Source organism: Tamandua tetradactyla, chromosome 22 (genome assembly GCF_023851605.1).
Source record: "Tamandua tetradactyla isolate mTamTet1 chromosome 22, mTamTet1.pri, whole genome shotgun sequence".
NCBI classification, from domain to species: domain Eukaryota; kingdom Metazoa; phylum Chordata; class Mammalia; order Pilosa; family Myrmecophagidae; genus Tamandua; species Tamandua tetradactyla.
Window position 1 is genome coordinate 11,207,989 of NC_135348.1, and position 21,196 is coordinate 11,229,184.

General features: G+C 38.0%; 1 protein-coding gene and 1 long non-coding RNA gene across 13 annotated transcripts in view; one reads left to right on the forward strand and one right to left on the reverse strand.

The window, feature by feature from the left end:
* Window positions 1-17,848, reverse strand: part of GUCY1A1 (guanylate cyclase 1 soluble subunit alpha 1) — a 60,096-nt gene extending 42,248 nt beyond the window's left edge. For 2 of the 12 annotated variants that reach the window (XM_077139722.1, XM_077139714.1), the window contains exons 1-2: window positions 17,207-17,633; window positions 16,387-16,491 (exon numbers count right to left, since the gene is read on the reverse strand). Coding sequence is in view for 2 of the 12 variants with exons in the window: in XM_077139708.1 (XP_076995823.1) it covers window positions 17,656-17,658 (3 nt within the window). In the remaining 10 variants the exon portion in view is untranslated. Of the gene's footprint in view, window positions 1-10,930; window positions 11,062-11,699; window positions 12,630-12,682; window positions 13,824-16,386; window positions 16,492-16,547; window positions 16,745-17,206; window positions 17,634-17,655 lie in introns of those variants that run through there. The other 10 variants (XM_077139708.1, XM_077139718.1, XM_077139721.1 and 7 more) reach the window with 8 other exon arrangements.
* LOC143666210 (uncharacterized) overlaps window positions 17,449-21,196 on the forward strand; it is a 28,434-nt gene continuing 24,686 nt past the window's right edge. The window contains exon 1 of the long non-coding RNA XR_013167462.1: window positions 17,449-18,237. This is a non-coding gene — a long non-coding RNA (uncharacterized LOC143666210). The remainder of the gene's footprint in view (window positions 18,238-21,196) is intronic.

Consider the following 21,196-nt stretch of genomic DNA (forward strand, 5'->3'; position numbering starts at 1 on the left):
AAGGTAAGGATGTTTGATTTCAACACTTCTAGTCAACATTATATTGAATTTAGGTCTCAGTCATTGCAATAAGTTAAGAAAAGGAAACAAAAAGCAAAAAGATCTGAGAGAAGTAAAGCTGTCCCATTTACATAGGATATAATTGTTCTTGTAGAAATCTTAAGAGATCAACAAAACAATAATTTGAGCTAACAAACAAATTTAGGAAGATTGTGGGTTGCAAGGCTAATACATAAAAGTTCATCATAATTTGTATACTACTAACAACAACTAGGAAGTAATATTTTGTAAGTCAACTGACAATAACGTCAAAAAAATAAAATATTTAGAAATAAATCTAACCAAAGATTATCAAGACCACTACACTAAAACATTCAGTGTGAAATAAATTAAGGAAAGCCTGAATGAATGGAGAGGTATATCATGCTCACAGACTGGAAGACTCAGTATTATTAAAATGTCAATCTTCCCTACATCAGTCCATAGATTCAATGCAATCCAATCAAAATCCCAGTAGCCATTTTAGTAGAAATTGACAAAATGATGTGGAGATTTACGTGGAAAACATAGAATACCCATTTCGATTTTAAAGAAGATATACAGTGTTGAAGGAGTTACAGAGCTGCTTTTAAAACTTATTGTAAAGTTACACTGATCAAGAAAATTTGGTATAGTGAATGGACAGACTTAAAGATATATGGAATAGAGTAAAAAAAAGAAGACCATATTTATATGTTCAACTGATTCCCAACAAAATTACCAAGAGAATTCAATGGTGAAGGATTTAGTTTCAATAAGTGATGTTGGAACAACAGGATATCCATTTGAAAAAAAAAATTAACTTTATCCATACATTTTACCATAAGCAAAAATTCATTTTATATGCGTCACAAACTTAAATGTAAAGAAAAAAGAACTATAAACTTTTATAAGAAAACACAGACTACAAATGAAGCAAGGATTCTTAGGAAATTTAAAGCATGGAACATAATAAGAATAAAACTGCAAATTGGATTTTATCAAACTAAAAAATCAAATAGTCAATAATCAACAGTAACACTGTAATATGCTTCCACTGAATGTAACAAAGGCATTATGCCAAAACTAAATGTCAACAGATAGTGGGGCCTGGGGAAGGGATATGGATTCTTTGTGGAAAAAAAGGAAATGTCTTCATGTAGATTATGGTGGTGAAAGTATGTCTATACATTTAGGCTGGATTGTATGATGTGGGAATAAAACTGTTTAAAAATGAACAGAGAGAAACAAGTGCTAGAGAAAATGCAGAGAAAGAGATGTATCTATTCACTGTCAGTAGGGAAACTGAGAGCCCCTTGGAGGGCAGTGGGGTGGTTCCATAGGAGGCTAGAGGAGGGATTGCATCTAGAAACCGCATTGCTCAGCATATACCTGGAGGAACCGAGTATGGGAACATGAATGGACATTTGCACACTGGTGTTTCTGGAGACAGTGCACCCAATTGGCAAGGGATGGAGGTAGCCTAAGGAGACAACGACTGAGGAATGGAAGGGGAAACTGGTGTATGCATGCAATGGACTACCGAGCAGCCTCAAGAAGGAATGAAGCTGTGAGGCATGCAACTAGGTCTATGAATCTTAAAAACTGTATGTTGAATGAAATGTCAGGAACAAAAAGACAAATATCATCATGCCTCCATCATATGGACTAGCTATAATATAAAAACTAGTGAACTAAAGTCGAGAATATGGGTAATCTGGCTGGGGACTATTGTTAAGGATCTTAGATTGCAAGGTCTTACAGTAGTTACATATATTTAGGAGGAGTAACTGTTATTCTAAACTTTGAGATACTGAGCTTTTTTGTTTATAACCTCGTCATTCCCAGAAACTTTGGGTATTTATATGACACCTGAGATTCAGAAGCTATGAAAGTCAGCAGCACCCCATACAGGAACTGTTTAAAAAGATGAAAAAGTGATCAGATTTAGAGTAGAGATATGAATGAAGCTGATCCAGATAGGACTAAGATAAATCAGAATACAGGGTAAAAGATAATATCGTCCATATTTTAAAACTTCAATTTCTGTGTGAGACTAAAGGGAGAGATATTTATTTGGTGCAAAACTTATATTGGGGGTAGTGCATTTCCTAATTTAACTTGTATGGTCAGTTTAGTTAAACACCATAAATACGTGGAATCTTGAATATGGCATGATATCTTTGTTTGTCCAGGTTAGTGTGATGCCCCGATATGTCGCAGAGTAATTTTGGGGCGTGAATAAAGAAATATTTGCAAAGTCCCTTCGGGGACTGGAGAGCAAGAAGGAAATATTCAACTTCCTCATTTGGAGAATTTCTGCTATTCTCACAAGCAGTAGGGACAACCAAATCAACAGGCCAGGCCCTAGATCTTGGGGTTCACCCATATGAAACCTACTTCTGCAAAGGACAGGTAAAGCCTACTTAAAATTAGGTTTAAGAGTCACCCCTAGAGAACCTCTTTTGTTACTCAGATGTGGCCTCACTCTTTAAGCTAATTCAGCAAGTGAACTCATTGCCCTCCCTCCTAGTGGGACATGACTCCCAGGGGTATAAATCTCCCTGGAAATATGGGACAGAAATCCCTGAATGAGCCGGGACCCAGCATCAAAGGATTGAGAAAGCCTTCTTGATTAAAAGGGGAAGAGAGAAATAAGACAAAATGGTGTTTCAGTGGCTGAGAGATTTCAAACAGAGTGGAGAAGTTATCCTGGAGGTTATTCTCATGCATTATATAGATATCCTCTTTAAGTTTCTTGTATATTGGAATGGGTAGAGGGAAGTACCTGAAAGTGTTCAGCTGTGTTCCAGTAGCCTTGATTTATGAAGACGATTGTATAAAGATTGTATAAAGCCACATAATGTGACTGTGTGATTGTGAAAACCTTGTGTCTGATGCTCCTTTTATCCAGAATATGGACAGCTGAATTAAAAAAATATGGGTTAAAAATTCATACTTAATAGCGAAGTACTAAATATTTTAGCACTATGATAAGGAACAAGGCAAGGATGCTTGATTTCACCACTTCTAATCAACATTATACGGAACTTAGGTCTTGGTGTCATTGCAAAAAAAAAAAAAAAATCATGAACGTTATCCTACATTTTACCATAAGCAAAAATTCATTTTAAATGGATCACAGACTTAAATTTAAAGAAAAAAGAAATATAAACTTTTACAAGAAAACATAGGACTACAAATGAAGCAGAGATTCTAAGGAAATTTAAAGCATGGAACATAAAAAGAAAAAATAAATTTCAAATTGGATTTCATCAAACTGGAAAACCAAACTTTTGTTCTTTGAAAGACACTATCAAGTAAAAAAGGCAGGCCACAGGCTGGGGGAAAATAATTCAAATATATGAGAAAAGTATATTTTCAATAAGAAAATAATTCAGTTAAAAATGGGTCAAGGATCTGAGTGGATATTTCACTAAGGAGGATTATAAATGGCCAATAAATATCTTTTCATAGGCTCAACATTATGAGTCATAAGGCAAAAATATACTAGAATATCTAAAATTAAAATGTTTGAAAATGCCAAATGTTAATGAGGAAGTGGAATAAATGAAACTCGCAGAGTCTGCTATTGGGAACATAAAATGGTACAACTGCTTTGCAAAATGGTTTGATAGTTTTTTTTAAATGTTAACAATGACTTATCATATGACTCAGCTATTTCATATCTAGGTATTCACTCAAGAAAAATGTAAACACATAAACAAAGACCTATATGCAAATGCTCACAGCAGATTTATTTGTAATAGTGAAAACTGGGACTAACTTAAATTTGTCTATTATCATGTAAACATATAAACAAAATTGCATATACTCGGGGATACAAAGGTAGTTCAGTGGTAGAATTCTCGTCTGCCATGCAGGAGACCAGGGTTCGATTCCCGGCCCATGTACTTTTCAAAAACAAACAAACAAACAAATGAAAACCAAACAAACAAAAACTCAGCAAATGGTGCTGCAGTTAAGGGGACACTCTTGTGGAAAAAGAGTGAAATGTGTCCCCTGCCATACAGTATATATAAAAAATGCAAGTATTCATACATGCAAAAGACTATTACTCAGCTATTACATGTAATAAAATAAATAAATTTGGAAACCATTCTGAGGGAATGAAACCAAACATACCAGATTATATCTGAGAACATCATTTTTATAGAAAATCTAGCAACTGCAAACAGATCTATAAGGAAAGAAGCATATCGGTGGTTGCCTGGGGACAGGGAGCAGGGTAGAATGGATTAGAAAGGAACAAGACAATGTTGGAGGGTGATGTAAATGTTTGTTATTAACACTGTGGTGGCGGCTTCAACATGTGAATACATCTGTCAAACCTCATCAGATGGCAGGTGGCTGCGTTCATTCCTGAGGAAGTGGTGGGATGAGACAGAACCTCCCATAGGTGGTGGATAAGAGAAGCCGTTCGCATTTATCAAACTTTTAACTGCCACACATGGCTAGCATGAGAGAGTAAAATTCTAAGGTGCTCCACCCACACACCACATTTTTCCCTTTGGTCTTCATAGAGTGGAGCAGACCATCAAATGCTGGAAGCAAGGCACAAAGCCTGAGAGATATCCTCTCTGTGGAGTGCAGTGCTTTCCCTAAGCACGAGACTGTGGCTTGCTGAAGCCTGAAAGCAGAGCAGCGAAACTGAGAGAAATCTCTCTAGGGACTCCAGAATTTCAATCAGTATAAGGATGTGGCTGCTGAGAGCTCTGAGTAGGACCTCACGACGAAGAGAGATCTTTCAAGTTGCAGAATGCTAGGAGAGCAAAGAGCACAGCACCCACTCCGAGCCACCAGGAGAACCAAAAAAGCTGGTTATGGAATAAACAGCATACCGAAATTTCGGTATGTGTGTTAAATCCCAAGCCTTGCTGAAAAGAAAACCTTAATTGCACATTTGAAATCAGTGGTGAAGTGAATCTAAGGATGCAACAAAACTCAGATCCAGCTCAACTTCAGCTTAGATTGACTCAGTATTCCATAAATTGGAGCTATTTTATATATATGCACATATTTATATTTATATTCATAGCCATGCAAAGAAGAAGAAAGTGATCCACTGACAAAAGAGGAAATAGTCAACAGAACCAAACAAGAAACGGCTCAAATATGTTATCTGACATGAACTTCAAAATACCCATGATAAATATATTAAAGAATCCAGAATAGTTGGATAGCATGCATACAGAGGAACTTTCTGTTGAGAAACAGAAAGTAAAGAAAAAGAAACAAATGGAAATGCTGAAAGCAAAAAAATACAATATTAGAAATTTAAAATCCCATTCAAATAGTGAACTGGGGACCGCCGAAGAAAAGAACTATGAACTCCAAGTCAGGTGAGTAGGAATAAGCCCAACAGAAACACCAAGAGAGTAAAGAGTGAAAGAATATGGGAGCATTTGATGTCTGTAGGACATATCAAAAGGTTTAACATGCATGTACTTGGAATCCCAGAAAGAAAAAAAGGAGGGAAGCAGAGAGCAGAGAAAAGGGCAGAGAAATACTTGAAGATATAATGCCTGAGAGTTTTCCAGATTTGATAACAGCATCAACTCACAAATCCAAAGGCTCGGCAAACCCAAGCAGGGTAAACACAAAGCAAACCACAAACAGGTATACTTGGTCAAACGTCTTCAATTCAAAGATAAAGGGGAAAAACAGCCAGAGGGAAAAAAGACACACAATGAAGAGGGAAAAATTGCTAGAATTTTTACTTACTTCTCATCAAAAAATGTAAACCAGCAGATAATGGAACAACAAAATTTAAGGAATGAAGGGAAAAAGAAACAAAAATCTATCTATCTTGAATTCTATATCCAGCAAAAATATTCTGCAAGAAATGATGTGAAATAAAGACATGTTTCGAAATGTTACATCTATAACAATATTAAATGGGGGAACATTTTAAGATTTTTAAAAATTTGACTGAATTTCCATCAAATTCTATCAAAATTCTTTCAAATGTATTTATTTTTCTTGTTTTATGTGTTTTCTTTCGAAGTTCAGGGACCCTAGAAAGTTAACTCTTAAAAGTCACATGCTGTAGAGTCTAATCTAATTTGACAATACTATGAATAGATGCTATTTTTTATATAACATACAAAACTTGGCTCATTTACACACCATAAGAAAATCCTGCATATTGGCAGAAAGGTAATAGGCATAGTAATTAAGCAGATGAATTCTGCCAGGCAACAAATACTGGCTTCACCTCTAATCCACAAAGCAAGTCATTTAGGTAAGTGACTGATCTATTGTTTGCCTGCATTATCCCATTGTTCAACAGTGATAAGAAAAGTATATTTCTCAGTGGGTCTGATGAAGGAATACAGTTTTAAAATTGCTTGGAATGTAACATGTTGAATAAATGTTAACTATTATTACCTGGACATAGATGTAAAATTATCCTGGTACTTTTACGTTACCTTCTTTAAGGAATGGTTGACCTACAGCAGGGGATCTCAAAGTACCTCCTGCAAACTCTTGGGAATCCTTTTTCAGGGCATCTACAAGGTCAAAACTATTTTCAAAACAAGTAAGATTTTATTTACCTTTTTCACTCTCATTCTCCCACAAGGGTACAGTGCAGTGTTCCAGAGCCTACGTGACATATGCGGATGTCACTGCACTATTAATCATGGAATATATGTTTACAATGAATTTTCTGAGGTAATTCCATGTGCATTTTTGAGGATTAACAAAATTTGTTCTCGGAACTTCTGTGGGCTCTTAGTAGCTTTGCAGGTAATACTGGCTATGATCTCTATAAGTCACTATTGTCAAAAAAAGAGTCATTATTTTGAAATCCCAAAGCTTTGCTTTCACCTGCAGACAGAAGTAAATACTTCTTGTTGCTTTGTTTTGCAGCAGTAAATTGTTTCAACTCTTTTAAATTTTAAGATTTCACTCAAATTGTTATTTCAATAGTTAGTAATGTTTTTACTAAAGTAAGGGATGTTTTATTTATATTTTTATTATATAAAAGGATGCCTTTCTGGCTTAATAAAAGGTGATTGGAAGACTTGCTTTTTCAACCCACAGCTATTCTCTCTACATCTGTCATGGTGAGAATGCCAGCTTCCCAATACGTAAAAAAATTTCCAGATGAGATCAGTAGTGATATTAATGAATGTGATTTTTATAAAATTGTATAATAAAATGCATCAACATTTGGAAGATGAGAAAAGTTCAGTGAACCAATATTTTCCCAATTACCATGATATTATCTCATCATGACAGTACCAAACCATGTCTGACTAAAAGATCCATTCAAAGTGCAAGACAGAACAATAGATTTTAATGGTTTCACGTCCTACACTGAAGCCAACCTTTAAGAAATTAGCACTTGTCGAATTTTGGAGTTGTACCAAAGAATATCTACAGTTATTTGAAAAGACTATTAAACTACTCTTCCCTTTTCCAACTATATACATCAGTGTGAGGCTGTATATTTTCCATATACTTCAATCAAAATGACCTAAATATGTTAAATGTTAAAAAACATTTATTTTCATTTCAAACAATTATATAATGACTGTGGATTCTTCCATGAAATATATAGTTACTACTTACAAATTATATATTCTATTTATATCTCATGAAGAATTTGTCTACCTCTGTTTAGTTCTCCCACGAGGTTTACTTAAACATCACCCTAACAATCTAACTACCACTGGCTCATTTTTTCCAGTACTGGAAGAGACAGAAGTTTCTTTACTCTTAAGGTTTATATGCTGCTCTGGACTCCATCGCAACATGCCTTCTTCAAGACTTTTCTTTTATAACTGCTCTACTTGTTCTCCCTTAGAATTTTTAATCTTTCTGTCCCCCTGAATTCCTGAGTTTATCTATTCAACTATTCATTCATTCAGTCAATCATTCCTATATCCCCAAAATATTTAGTATGCACCTATGGCTGTGTTCTAAGAAGTGAGATTGCAGGCCTATTGTTATGTTCTAAGGAATGAGATTGCAGGAATTAAAAAACACAAACAAACGAAAACAAGGGAAACACTAGACCCTTATGGAATGTTTCAGGCTAGAATTTGAATGGAGGCAGCAGAACAAAACACACAAATACAGTTCAGCAGGATCAGTCATTTACAGATTGCCATGGGGACGCAGTTCTGCATCTAACCCTGGCCACAGAGAACCAGTTAAATTCTTCTTTGGGAAAGTGACACTTGAGTTGAGTTTTATAGAATAAGTCAGAAATAGCAAGGCAGCGAAACAAGGAAAGGCATTCCAGGGAGTGGGAACAATCTGTGCAAAAGGCAAAGACATGGAGACAAAAAAAGCTTGATGACGATTATAGAAATCATTTTCAGTTGAAACACTATGGTGGTAACATGGTATTCAAATAAGAGAAGGACCGAGGGTATGCGGTAATGTATGGCTGCCGAACTGTGTGCTTGAAGTTATGGAGACTACAAAAATGGTTTTAACATACGGTATGCAGTAAAAGTTTTTGAGACTCATATTTACTGACCAGAGATTAATTATCACAGACAGCTTATATAAAGAATCATAGCCAAATACACTTCGCCATGTATAAAACAGACTGTGATAAATGCAGCTACTAATTTCCACTATGCAATGAAACAGATCTAATGCTAAAATAGAAGTAAATGAATTGATCTTTACTCTGGTTTGATTTAGGTAAGTAACAAAGGCCACAAAATACGCTGGTGAAGAAAAATGTCCTAAGCTCAAACACCGATGAAAAGCTAATATGGAACAAAATTTTAAAGCAAGAAATATCTGTTTTCCAGGCATCCTCTCTGATTTTTCTTTTGGCTTTGTACGTCGTTCTTTGAATACCATATTGCAGTCCAGTGGCCCTACTTGTGTTTCTCTGTCTCATTTATGCCCCCCACACTAGCCTTTTGGTTTCCTTATCTCTTACTTTAAAAAGCCTATGTCCAGAGTACATGCTCCCCTAAAAGGCAGTATAATAAAAGTTAACATTTACTATTGGGCAAACAGGTTGTTTAGCAGCAGCAGAACCTGTCTTCTGGGTAAAATGGCTATTTTATGGACTCCTAGACATACAATCCAAAGGACTACATAAAACTAAATAAGTTCAGGTCTTATGGCAGGACCTATGGAAGAGAAACCTTGGTGGCAGATTGCCTTGTGATACTTCTCATGTATGACTTTGCTTTTGTCCAAGCCAACAGGTGAGCTACAGGTGCTAACCCCATCTAAGCCAAGATGAACTTAACTTCAAAGTGAAGGGGATCATCATAAGAGGGAGAGAGGCAGCAACTTCAGTTAAGATAATTTGCTATCCAACAAAAGTATAAAATCTATCAAAAAATATCACAGCTCTCCTGTAGCCCAGTGCTGAAAATTTTTTTGGTGTAATAAGATACAAAAGCCTGAGAATCTGAGTCAGTCACCACAGACAAGAACCAGAAATAGTTGCTGTGGAATATTAAATTGTTATTTGGAGTAGAGGAATGTTGTTAACTTATAATTAGTGGCTGCAAATATTTTAGTTCTATGGAATTTTACTCAAAATACTTTTCACTGAGAAAACTGCCTTTTCCTGATCCCATCTGCAGATTTAGGTAGCAATCCACTGTAAGAATATCTTTTTTTAAAAATTGATATCTTAAATATTGAAAATGTTATTGTGTTTCTCTGAATCACCTTCTATGTTACATTTATAGCCCTCTAAATCTGTCACACCTGGTGCTACCTTGATGAAATGTTGTGCTCACAAATATGCAACTTACATTAATGGAACAACAAAATCTTTGTCCAATGTCTTACTAATTAAGTAATATAAACCACAGATAATTTAACTATTTATCAATAAAAGATCTTATCTGAAACTGAAAAAGGAATGAAAATGGAGAAGAATAAAGAGCTAATAATTTCAGTGCATGCATACAGAATAAGAATGCAAAATAAGAAAATCTCTAATAAACTAAATATTAAAGTCATAAGATTGCTCAACCTTAGGATAGAAATGACTGATCCAATGTAAGGATGCCAAATAAACTCCTATTTTAAGGCTAGAAATGCGTATCTTTGAATAATTTGAATTGATTTAGAGGCCTAATTATTACTTATGAATACGCCATGATTCCTTTCCCAAAACTCAAAAAAGAAAAAAGGTTCTACATTATCTGATGAAGTGAAGCGGAAGCTCAGTCTGGCATTCTGGTCCTTTTAGCATAAACCTTATTGACAAATACTCTCCAACACAGCTTCCTTGCTTCACACAGGCCTGTATCATAGTAAACGTTTTTATTGAGTGCTTGTGATATAGAGAGCACTCTTATTAAGTGGTTGTAAATTGAATGGAGAACTGAAGAGAAATGTACCTTCTTTTATAGAAGATCAGTCTACTGGGGAGAACAGGCAATATGATAAGCAACTAAAATACAGTCTAATAATACACTAAGTAAAGTACAGGGTGTTGCAGGAAAACTTGACAAGGCATCAAATCAGATTTGGAAGATCTGGGGAAGTTTCTGAGAAGTTGGGTATAATTTGAGATTGAAAGGAAATAAGAAAAGGAGAAAAAAGTAGTACCACTCCTAACCAAAAAGGTTTGGCTGTGCCCTCTCTACCTCTGCACCGGCTTTACACACACACACACACACACTTTTGCTTCTTTTCCTCTGACTAGAATGCTCTTTCCACTTCTCTGAGTAATTACATCTGAGAAGGGCCTTCAAAGCCCAATTTCCTAGTCCGATATTGGAATCTCAAATAGGCCCTAGTTCTTTTCTTTAAAGACTTTCTCAGTAGTTTGAGCTTATGGAACTCTCTCCCTTAGGGTTCTTAGAACTTATTAAAACTGTACAATAAAATTTAAGCTCTTCTTTAAGTTGCTGGCATGCAAAATGATGAAACTATTTATTGGTTTTACCTCCAAATCCAGACTTTAAATGTCCTGAAGTCAGGGACCGTTGTAAAATTTGCTTGTATCTCCCTCAGTGACAAGGATAATCCATAACAAGCTTTTTTGAGAGAAGTACAAAAAAGCCAGCTCTTTTGAGCCTATGAGAAGAATTTAAAAATGTCTAAGGCATAAAGTAAGCTGAAGCTGTCCAAAAAAATCACATAAACAAAAAGAGCCTTTAATTCTTTTTTATTGTCATATCTGGCGGTGATGAGGGCATTTTCTTGGCTATAGGATGCCTACATTGGTTACTGGGGGATGATAAAAATGTGTATGTTAACACGTGACAGAAGGAAGGCAGAACTATTTTACTCTTGCTTTGCTTCATCTCCTTTCCTCAAGAAAATGGTGTTTAAAGCTAGGACAAAGATCAAAATTACAAAATACAAAAACCAAAATATAAGAACTTGTTAAATCTCCTGAATGAATCTAAATCCATTCATTTGGGGAAATTACATAACAAAAGACTGAAAAAATGTATCGATGAGATACGGGAATTGTTAAAATAATCTTTAAAATATTAATGAAGAGAAGAGTTGACAGAGAACAAGGAATACGACCACTGTACCAATTTTCAAAGTTAATAAGGCAGATTCTACAAACTCTAGCCTAAAGAGCTTGACATTAACTCTGTACAATATTTCAAGGAGATCCTTAAAAGCCTGGGTGTGAGCACTCAAAATGGGAAGTGTTGATATATCTATAGGCCAGTAGGAACAAATGATTACAAACTAACCTTGCTTTACATCCTTTTGTTCTTAGTAGGGTTGCTTGACAGCTGTTCTGCAGATAGTGGAAATGCATTTCAACAAGGCATTTGACCAGTTTCTTGCCGTACATTTTTGGGTCACAGAAAGGAAAGTAAACTCCAAGGAAAGAGAGATATATGAATATACAAGTGGTAGTACAGCCTTATGAAGTATACTAATTCATAGACTAATGAAGTTTGGGTTGAAGGAGCTAAATATTATATCAGACACATGTAAGAGTTGTTATATGTAAAAGCATTTCGTACAAGTGCTCGAAGAGGTAAAATAGGAAAATGAATATTACAGAGATGAATGCTATAGTACAATATAAGAAAAGAGCAGTTATGCTCAGAACAGGTTAAATGAAGAAATGCTTGCTTCATTCAAGATTGAATCTTGAAAATCAGTCCACCTAAATTTGCTTTAATGTGCTCTGAATTAGGATATAAGGTCTTCTGCTAAGAATAAAAAGTAGGGTAGCTGGTGATTTGGGGAAAATGGAGAACAGGAAAAATCTGAAACATGTACTATGTTGAAATTGATAAGAGTTAACCAAGAAAGAATGAAATAAGTTCTTGCCCCATTAACCATCTCTTAGGCTGATGTTAGAATGAATCAATTTGTAGTTGACCAGAGAGCAGTTATAACACTTTGTTCAGCGACATTCCCCAGCAATGAAGTCAAAGCAAAGATAAAAGACAAAGCAAAAACTGGGGAGGCAGATACCATGGTAGGTCAAGTATCAAGAAATTTGAAGGTCAGAGCAGAGTTGATACATCTGTTCAAAATGGAACAGTTAAGTAAAGAGAAACAAATAAGGAACACTAATGGGACAGGGGTTGTCCAGTAGTGGTAAGTAAGCTAAAAAAAAAAATGTATTGGAAGGATAGGAGACTGTGATCAGAAACAGAATATGATATTCTCATATTTTCAGGTGGGGCAATTAGAAGGTTCGGCTATGCGCAAGTACCTGTGAATTCGCAAAGTTTTAGGTCCTGTGAAAGCCAAAGGTGTAGATGTTTAATGAAGTCCTGGTCAATAATGGCAATTCAGTGTGGAAATTAAAACCTCCATCATGAGTTTAGATCCTCTGGCAATTAAGAGAGAGCAAAATTAGTGAAGGGTGTAAACTTAGAAAGGAGTAGGATAGTTGGGGATGGTATAACAAAGGAGTTTACAAGCAGTTCTGAAAAGGCTGCAAGTCATTGGAGAAGGCAGAAGCAACTTCATTAGACCAAGTCCAGGGCACCCCAGGTAGGGGCATTACAAAACAGAAAAAACGTGCTTTAGATTTTATTCTCCAACAGAAGAACCTGTAGCTTCAAAGCACAGATAATAACAAAGACAACAAAGTTCGGCTTATTAGACACCCATTATGTGCAAACACTGTGACTCTAACAATGAAACCCCAGAGGAAGGAAGTATGGTAGGTGAAAAAGACCATTCAACAGGTTCTTTCGGTGTAATGTGGCCCAGTCAAAGGGAATATAGACAAAAATCTCACCTGGAAGACCATTCCAAGGTGAAGAAGCTTTTCTGGGTCTTCCTCACTTCCTTCCCTTCTCCCTTTCCCCAGTATCTTCACCCCCAAAGCCATTAGCTTGTTTCACCTTTCTGCTAACTTCTTCTAAGGTGGGCTAGAGGCATTAGTATGGGAGTTTATTAACTAGAATTGTCTCTGATTTTCTGAATGGGAGGGTTCATTTTAATAAAGGATTATTAATGCCAGAAATCATTCTAGGTAAAAGAAATTAGGCAATGAGTGTAATTACAAACAACAAGAGTCATATTTCTGGAGCAAGTCATATTTCTAGAGCCTTGCATGTTATCCTTTAGTGAGGAAGCTGGCTCTAAAGCCCTTTACATCTCCCAAATAATTCTATTTATACTCTACGTGCCCTAAGATTTTAGAAAGATAGAGCCTATTAGTCTGAACCCACGAGACAAAAAAAAATATGGAATAAGTAAGATACTTCAAATTGTTCTGAAAGAAATACATGTAGATATGATTTGGAATAGCTGAGGAATTGTCTATGAGAAATCAAATTGGTTTACTCAAAGAATTAAAAATTGCCAGAGACTCTTCTCATACCATGTCAAGGTGGATTAAAACAAAATTATTGCACACATACTTAAAAAGTACTTGTTGAGGGCGGGCCGCGGTGGCTCAGCGGGCAAGAGTGCTTGCCTGCCGTGCCGGAGGACCCCGGTTCGATTCCCGGCCCCAGCCCATGTAAAAAACAAACAAACAAACAAAATATAATAAAACAAGAAAATGTTTAAAAATGTTTCCCTTTCTTCCTCCCTTCCTTCCTTCCATCCTTCCTTCCTTCTCTGTCTTTCCTTCCTTTCCTCCCTCTCTCTTTAAAAAAAAAAAAAAAAAAAAAAAAAGTACTTGTTGAGGACAGGCAATGGTGGCTCAGTGGCAGTGTTCTCACATGCCATGCTGGAGACCCGGGCTCGATTCCCGGAGCCTGCCCATGCCCCCTGTACCCCCAAAAAATGCTTGTAGGATGTCTGCAGATGACCTAAAGACTAAAACCATTAAAAACTGATAGTATTTTAGAAAGGAAAAAAATTGTATTTTGTGTTTTTACAAATCTCCAGAGAAATAGTAAAAAGTAAAGTTTAAGAACTTTTGCTTAGGTAAACATTTCTAATTAAGTGGTATAAAAATTGGTGTCACGAAACTATACGTCCCAGCAAATAAAGGAAAAGCTAAGCAAGTTTCTGGTGACTTTGACATATAGTCATTCTGACTTTCCTCCAATTTTTTTTCCTTATCTCAACATTCATTTTGGCTCGGCCCATCCAAATATTGCTTTGCTTTTCTATTTCCCTTTACCTGGAGAAATTGATCCTTAAAGCTAAATTATTTTTATCTATTTCTGAAAAAAAATAGATTAATTAGAGATTTGGGGTATGCACATTATGTTATTTTAAACTAACCTGTAAAAACTTTTTGAATTTCTATCCCTCTACCTTTATATTAATGCTTAACAACTACCAACTACAAAAGTAGGCAGGGGATTGAATTTCCCTTGTACGGTTTCTGATAAAATTCAAGATTGTACACTGCCTTAATGTGTCAATGAAAATGATGTTAGCTAAAGATTTAAAAGATTTCTTTTTCTCTAATATTTGGAAAACCTCTTTGGCAAAATTGCTGGTATTTAGTTAGAAAAATATTTTATGGACATTCATAATTGAAATAACTTAATTCTAACTTTATCACTTAATTCTTAAATTTGTAGTGTGACTGAATATTAATTAAAATAGCAAATAATTAAATAATTTGTTTTAATAAACATTACTTACAAGAGATACAGTACTAGGCATTATGAAGATTTACGCACGTTTTTTGATCCTTTGATTATTATTATACATAAATGAAATACCTTTACATTTCCGTCCACCTTTCCTAAATGTCAGAAAATTACCTTAGACATATCATTTCATACCTGGACATAAAGACGCAGGGCCTTAAGGGGTATCTGTATTTCATATACTATAAAATACTACAGCGAACATGAGTGCCTTATACTCCTACTGGGCTTCATAGCGAATAAACATTTTAATTTTTATTTTCTCTACCATATTATAGAAAGAAGTTCTACAGTATAAGAAGAAATAGGAGGTGCTCATTTATGCTGCAAATTTCCCCAAAATAAACTAAATTTCCTACCTGACATATTTAAAAACATACAAATGGGTCTGTTTTATATGAAATATTTTAATTATCATAGCATTGTTTTTTTCTACAATTGTTCCTAATATTCTATGCTGCAGACTGAATTTAGAGGACCTGTTTTTTTGACAAGGAAAAAAATGTATCTTAATCTTTTAACTTGATGGTTCTTATTTTTCTACGGAGTCACAGATCTGGGTGGAAATTTGAGGACCATGGACTATCTCCTTAAAAATGCAGTGACCCGAGGATTTGTATACAATTTCAAGGACCTCATGCCCTTTTGAAGCGGATCTAGAACAGAATGTTTAATAACTGAACAGAAAATATATCCCACACAATCTCCCCTAAAGGAGTAATGAAGTTTACATGACTTTTTGACAAATTGAGATTTGCTTTGGAATTTTAGATATAATTTTTGTTGTCGTTGTTTTCACTATTATGGTTTCATTTTTTAAAATTAAAATGCGTTTTTTCTTAATTCAGCGTATTAGCTATTATTGGTTTTTACCACTTCATAATACAGTCCCTGAAATGACCACTCCTGAAGGAAAAAAAATATATGACCATTTTAGGAAAAACAAGAGATTATCTCTATGTTAGGAACCAAGATATTTACTTCTATCATTAAGTGTGTCGATGCTTATCTACATGTAACTAGAGGGTGAAAGATGTTACAACCAGGTTCATCTACAGTAAAGAGGGAATTTAATGAAATCACCGTCAGGAAAGGCCCTGACGAGTCACTCCCAGCATGCTGTAAATGAAGTTCAATAAACACAAATGACCAGTTGTATTTAAGAAACAACTGAGACCTCAACACGTTCTAAACCAAAATGCCTGCAAGCGGTCCCCACAAGGGAGACGCACAACCGTCTGGTGTACTGTTTATCAAGCGCAAAATGAAGACTCGACCATGTGCAAAAGAACAACTCACGAAATCCGCAGCCCGAAATCACATGATCACATCTCAACACAGTCCTCACCCGAAGGTCAGCTCTACCGGCAGCTGGGCCCGCACACACCCGACACGCCGAGGCGGCGGCGAGCCCCTGCTCACCAGTTCCCAAGACGCCGAAATGAAGACTCCGCTAAAGCAGTTATTAAAACAAAAAACAAAAAACCACAAAGTGAAGCTAAAACGCACTTAACGCTCTGCTGAAGCCCCCGAGCAGCCCCCCTGGAAGTTTGCTAGCTGCCCTGGATAGGTTATCCAGGGTTTCGTAGCGGTTTCCTGGCTTAAGCCCGCGCGGGATGAAGTTGCGCGCACCGTGGCCGGCTCCTGAAAGCCGAAGACACGCGGCCTCCAACCCGGGTTGCCCCTAACGTCCCAGCGACCCTCCTGGGTCCTTTTCTGCTCCTGCTCCGGAGGCCGCGGGGCTGCGCGGGGCTGCGGGGAGACCGGCCAGCGTGGCCGCCCAGGCGCCCCGGCCGTGGGAGAACTGCGGCCCCGGCGCGCCCCAAACGTTCTCACGGCCGAGGTCCGCGAGCGCAGCCGCCGGCGCAGCGCAGCGCGGCCCCGGCCCTCCTCCCTGCGGCGCCGCAAGTGCCCCGGGCCCTAAGCCGGGCCCCCCGGGTGCCTTCCTCTTTGCTCGCGTGGGAACCGGGCCCTGGCCGCCCCCTCACCACCACCACCTCCTCCCCGGGGCTGGGCAGCGGGCAGCGCGAGGGAAGCTTCCCCCCGGGAAGAAACAGGGTTAGCCCAAGCCCGGATCCCGGGGAGGGGGCCACCCCCTTGCACTTCCCCGATCTCAAGTGCAAGCGGGAGAACCCGGCCGGGTGTGGGAATGCAGCGACCGCGCTTACCTGACGTCTTCCCAGATCTCCGGGCTGCGCGGCCGAATCTCCGGCAGCTCCGGGGCGCGCCTCCCAAAGCCGCACTGCCAACGCCGAAAGGGAGCCCGCGTCAGGGGAGGGAGCGGTGGGCGGAAGAGGGGACCCTGCAGTGGCACCTGTCGGTCCCGCGCGAATGCACGCACGGCACGCGCGGCTGCGGCGCTCACGCTTGGGCTCAGCCGGGTGTCCTTGCTCAACAGGCTGGGCGGGACGAGACGTGCCCGCGGAAACCGGACTCCCCGCGCTTCTCCCACACGCTCAGTTCTCGCCTTCGGTCTTTCCCACTGGCTTCCTGTATCACTTTCTGATGACCCCAAAGGAGCTCTTGCAATTCCCTTACCCTACTGCACTTCGACTGCTTTTTAGAACGCTCCCCCTGCACTGAAAGACTGAAAAAGAAAGTAGCTGCCAGAACGCACCATCCTGAGGTCACGAGGATCAGGGTCCCTTGTCGGCGCTTGGCCCTCCCTTCCCCGCAGGTGTCGGTCGCCTGGGGCTGCTCTACCAGCTGCTCGCTGCTCTTTGCCTCAGGTGTAAGGCAGATAAAGTGTGAGATAGCGGGATGCAAACCTGCTTATGGAAAACCGGCCCTGCGCTGACTCTCTCCCCCCACCCCCACCCCCACTATTTTCAGGCTAGAACGGGGGAACTGAGTCCCAGCCTCTTGCAGCCACCCTATGGCCACCCCCCTCCCAGAATTTACTGTGTGGAGGCAGGAGACCTAGGGGAAGGGGACAATGGAAAGGGAAAGACGAAGAGGGAGGGGACTAGAGGAAAATTCGGCCCAATTTAAGGCAAAACAAAACGTAACTTGCCACCATGCAATGATTCGGGGAAAATGTAAGTTTCTGACTTAGATTCCACAGTTTAAAACTCCAGCATTTCTGCTGGGAAGTTGATAACGTGCGCAGATGGTTTTCTTTTCCTGGTTTTCAGGTTTGAAGCCAATGGACTCCTTGCTAAAGCATTTCTGTGGCTGCAGAGCATTTCCAGCGTTTGAAGTAAGTTTGGTTGAGTATGTTTAGTTTTATTTGTTTTTTATCTATGTTTTCAACACAAAGAAATACATTCTAATAATGCTTTTGAGTTGCCTTCCCGATTTTTTTTTATCTCATTATGCCGTGTCATTGTGAATTCACAATCAATCATGATCAATCTGTGATGCTTCTTCAAACCCAGGAATGCTAAGATAAATTTCTCATGGTTCCTTCCATCTCAAATATAAATTCTCCCAAAACTCGTCCATCTAATCTAGTCCCCTTTTAGACTTACCATTATTTGCAAACTCTTCCTTGCCTTGTCGACAATACTCTCATGAGTGACACTGATCACAGTCAGAAAAGAAAGTTCTTTAAATGAGCCAGAAATAACTAGGAGGACAGTAAATGGCCAGTAGGTATTAGTAAAAGTCAAAAGTTCAGAGCTATGTTTGCATTTTGGGTTTTGGTTTCTTGTTCTTTTTCTGCCATCTCTGAAAACTTCTCTACTTCCAACCTGTGATACTGTCTTAGATCAGTAGGGTTTTTGTCCAAAGTACTTAGAACTTAAAACTCAGCAAGAAAAATAAAAGAAATACACAACCACGCATAATTAAAAGAAGCTCTTGTTAATTTTGTTGTTGTTTTTATTAGTTTAGAAACACATTCCCAGTGCTATTACTTTAGTAAATATCCCATTAATCCCAGACCATAACATGCTTAACCCATTCATTTCTGCCTTTACCATCCTAAAGTTCTACAGTATGCTAAATTCCTGATGAGTGCTGTTTAACCACAGAAATTGCTGCTAAGAAAGCTACTCAGTTTTACCAGCGGTAGACTCTTGGCTAGAGTATTGTCTTCTTCCCCATCTCCCATTCTTCATGAGTAAGAAGCAGCCAGTCTAGTGATTAAGGGTGTCTGGAAACCGCCAAAAGGGGATTGTGAAAGAGAGTGTCTAGTCTTTATGTTTGATATGCCCTGAAGAAATACTGACAGCTCCTTGATGTTAGAGGTAGCCTTTGCAACCTAAGAACAGAGTTCATAATGGGCATGCAAGAAAACAACTAATGGGTGGATAAACAAATGACTGAATTTGTATCACTGTCCAGGTCCTTTCTTCTGGCTTATGGTTGCTGGGTAGTTAAAATTTACTTGCTTCCACTTAATTGAGAATAGGAAAGTTTCCATGACAACTTAATTAAAGTGTTAACAAGGACAATTATTCAGCATAAAGCAATACTCTATAACCTTGTGGTTGTCTCTGGCAGAAAAAATATCAAGATATTTGTCTTTCTTTTCAATAATGTTTTGTTTTTCCCTTACCTACAATTGACAAAAGTACAAAAACAATCAAATGTACATTATTTTTACACTTGCAAATGGCAATGGCAATGATAAATGCAATTTAAATCCTTGCTACTCAGAATGTGCTCTGTGTATCATGGCCTGTGTCCTTTTTAAAAAATATAGGCCTTATCCCACCCCAAACCTCCTGAAACAGAATATTAATTTAGCAAAATCCTCAAATGATTCCTATGAGTATTAAAGTTTGAGAAGCACTGATCTAATATCAATTTATCCAATATTCTAGACCTCACAATGGCTGGTATGAACCTATCTAAACTCAGAGATTTTTAGAACCAGGATCTTTTGTTTCTGGGTCAGTATTGTCATATCAGTTCAAATTAGGGACTGGCATTAAAGGGTTCTTCTATTATAGATTCTTAGACCATAAGAAGTTCAATAAAATTAAACAAAATTAAAATAGAGGGAAAGAAAGAGAGAATGCAGCAAGACAGTAGAACTGAAAAAATTGTACCATTTCTCAAATAAGGATAACCTCTCCAAACACAAGAAAGATAAGATAAACTTCTATCTGTTCACCACTCTTTTTCTCTTTTTCCTTACACTATTTCCCTTTCTTCTTAAAATTATTAACTTTCAATTTCTTTGAGAGACATCTGGTTGGATATGCTTTACACTGATACCCTATTATCACTCTAAAACATCTCATTTGGAATGTGAAGTTTTAGTTGGGAAAAGCAGGTGATGCAAGGTTGGAGGTCTTAAATTTCTAGGCCTGGGAGAGGCATGCATGAAGCAGGCTGACTTTGAAGAGATTCCCATGGTGACAGAAATGTCATCCACTACATTTTGTCAAAGAGAAGGTGTTTTTGGTGGTAAATATACTGTGATAGGCAGAATAATGGCCCTTCAAAGATCTCCGTGTTCTAATTCCTGTAACTGTGATTCATTATCTTATGTGGCAAAGGAGGAGTAATGTTGCAGATGCAATTAAGGTTACTAATCAGCCGACCTTGAAATGGGGAGAACATCTTGTAGTTGAAGGCAGCCTCTTTGAGCTGAGAGCAGCTTCCCTCTGACAGCTGGAAGAAGCTGAACAAATCAGTCCTCCAGATGCAGGGAAATGAGCTCTGCCAAAATCTGAGTGAGCTTGAAAGCTGACTCTTCCCCAGTTGAACCTCTGGATGAGAACACAGCCTAGCTGTGAGCAAAGGACCCATCTAAGCTGCAGCCAGACTCCTGAAACATAGAAACAGTAGGATAATAAATGTATTGTTTCAAGCCACTAAGTTTGTGGTGATTCGTCACAGCAGCATTAGGAAATTAATGCTGGATTTCATACCTAGTAGTGGGGTGGTGCTATCACAAATATCTACAAATGTGGAAGTGACTTTAGAATAGGGCAATGCTCAGACATAAGAATTTTGGGGAATGTGATTTTGAAAATTAGGCTAGATTACCTTGAACAGGCTATTCGAAGAAGTATGGATGTTAATAACTGTGCTAGTGAAGACTCTGGCAGGAAGTAAGGACCATCACAGAGAATAACTGTACCATCTTAAAGAATACCTAAATCATCACAAACTAATTATAGAGAAATGGGTGTTAAAGGTGCTACTGGTGAGAACTATTATTGTACTAATAATACGAGGGGCAGCATGTCATTGGAAACTGG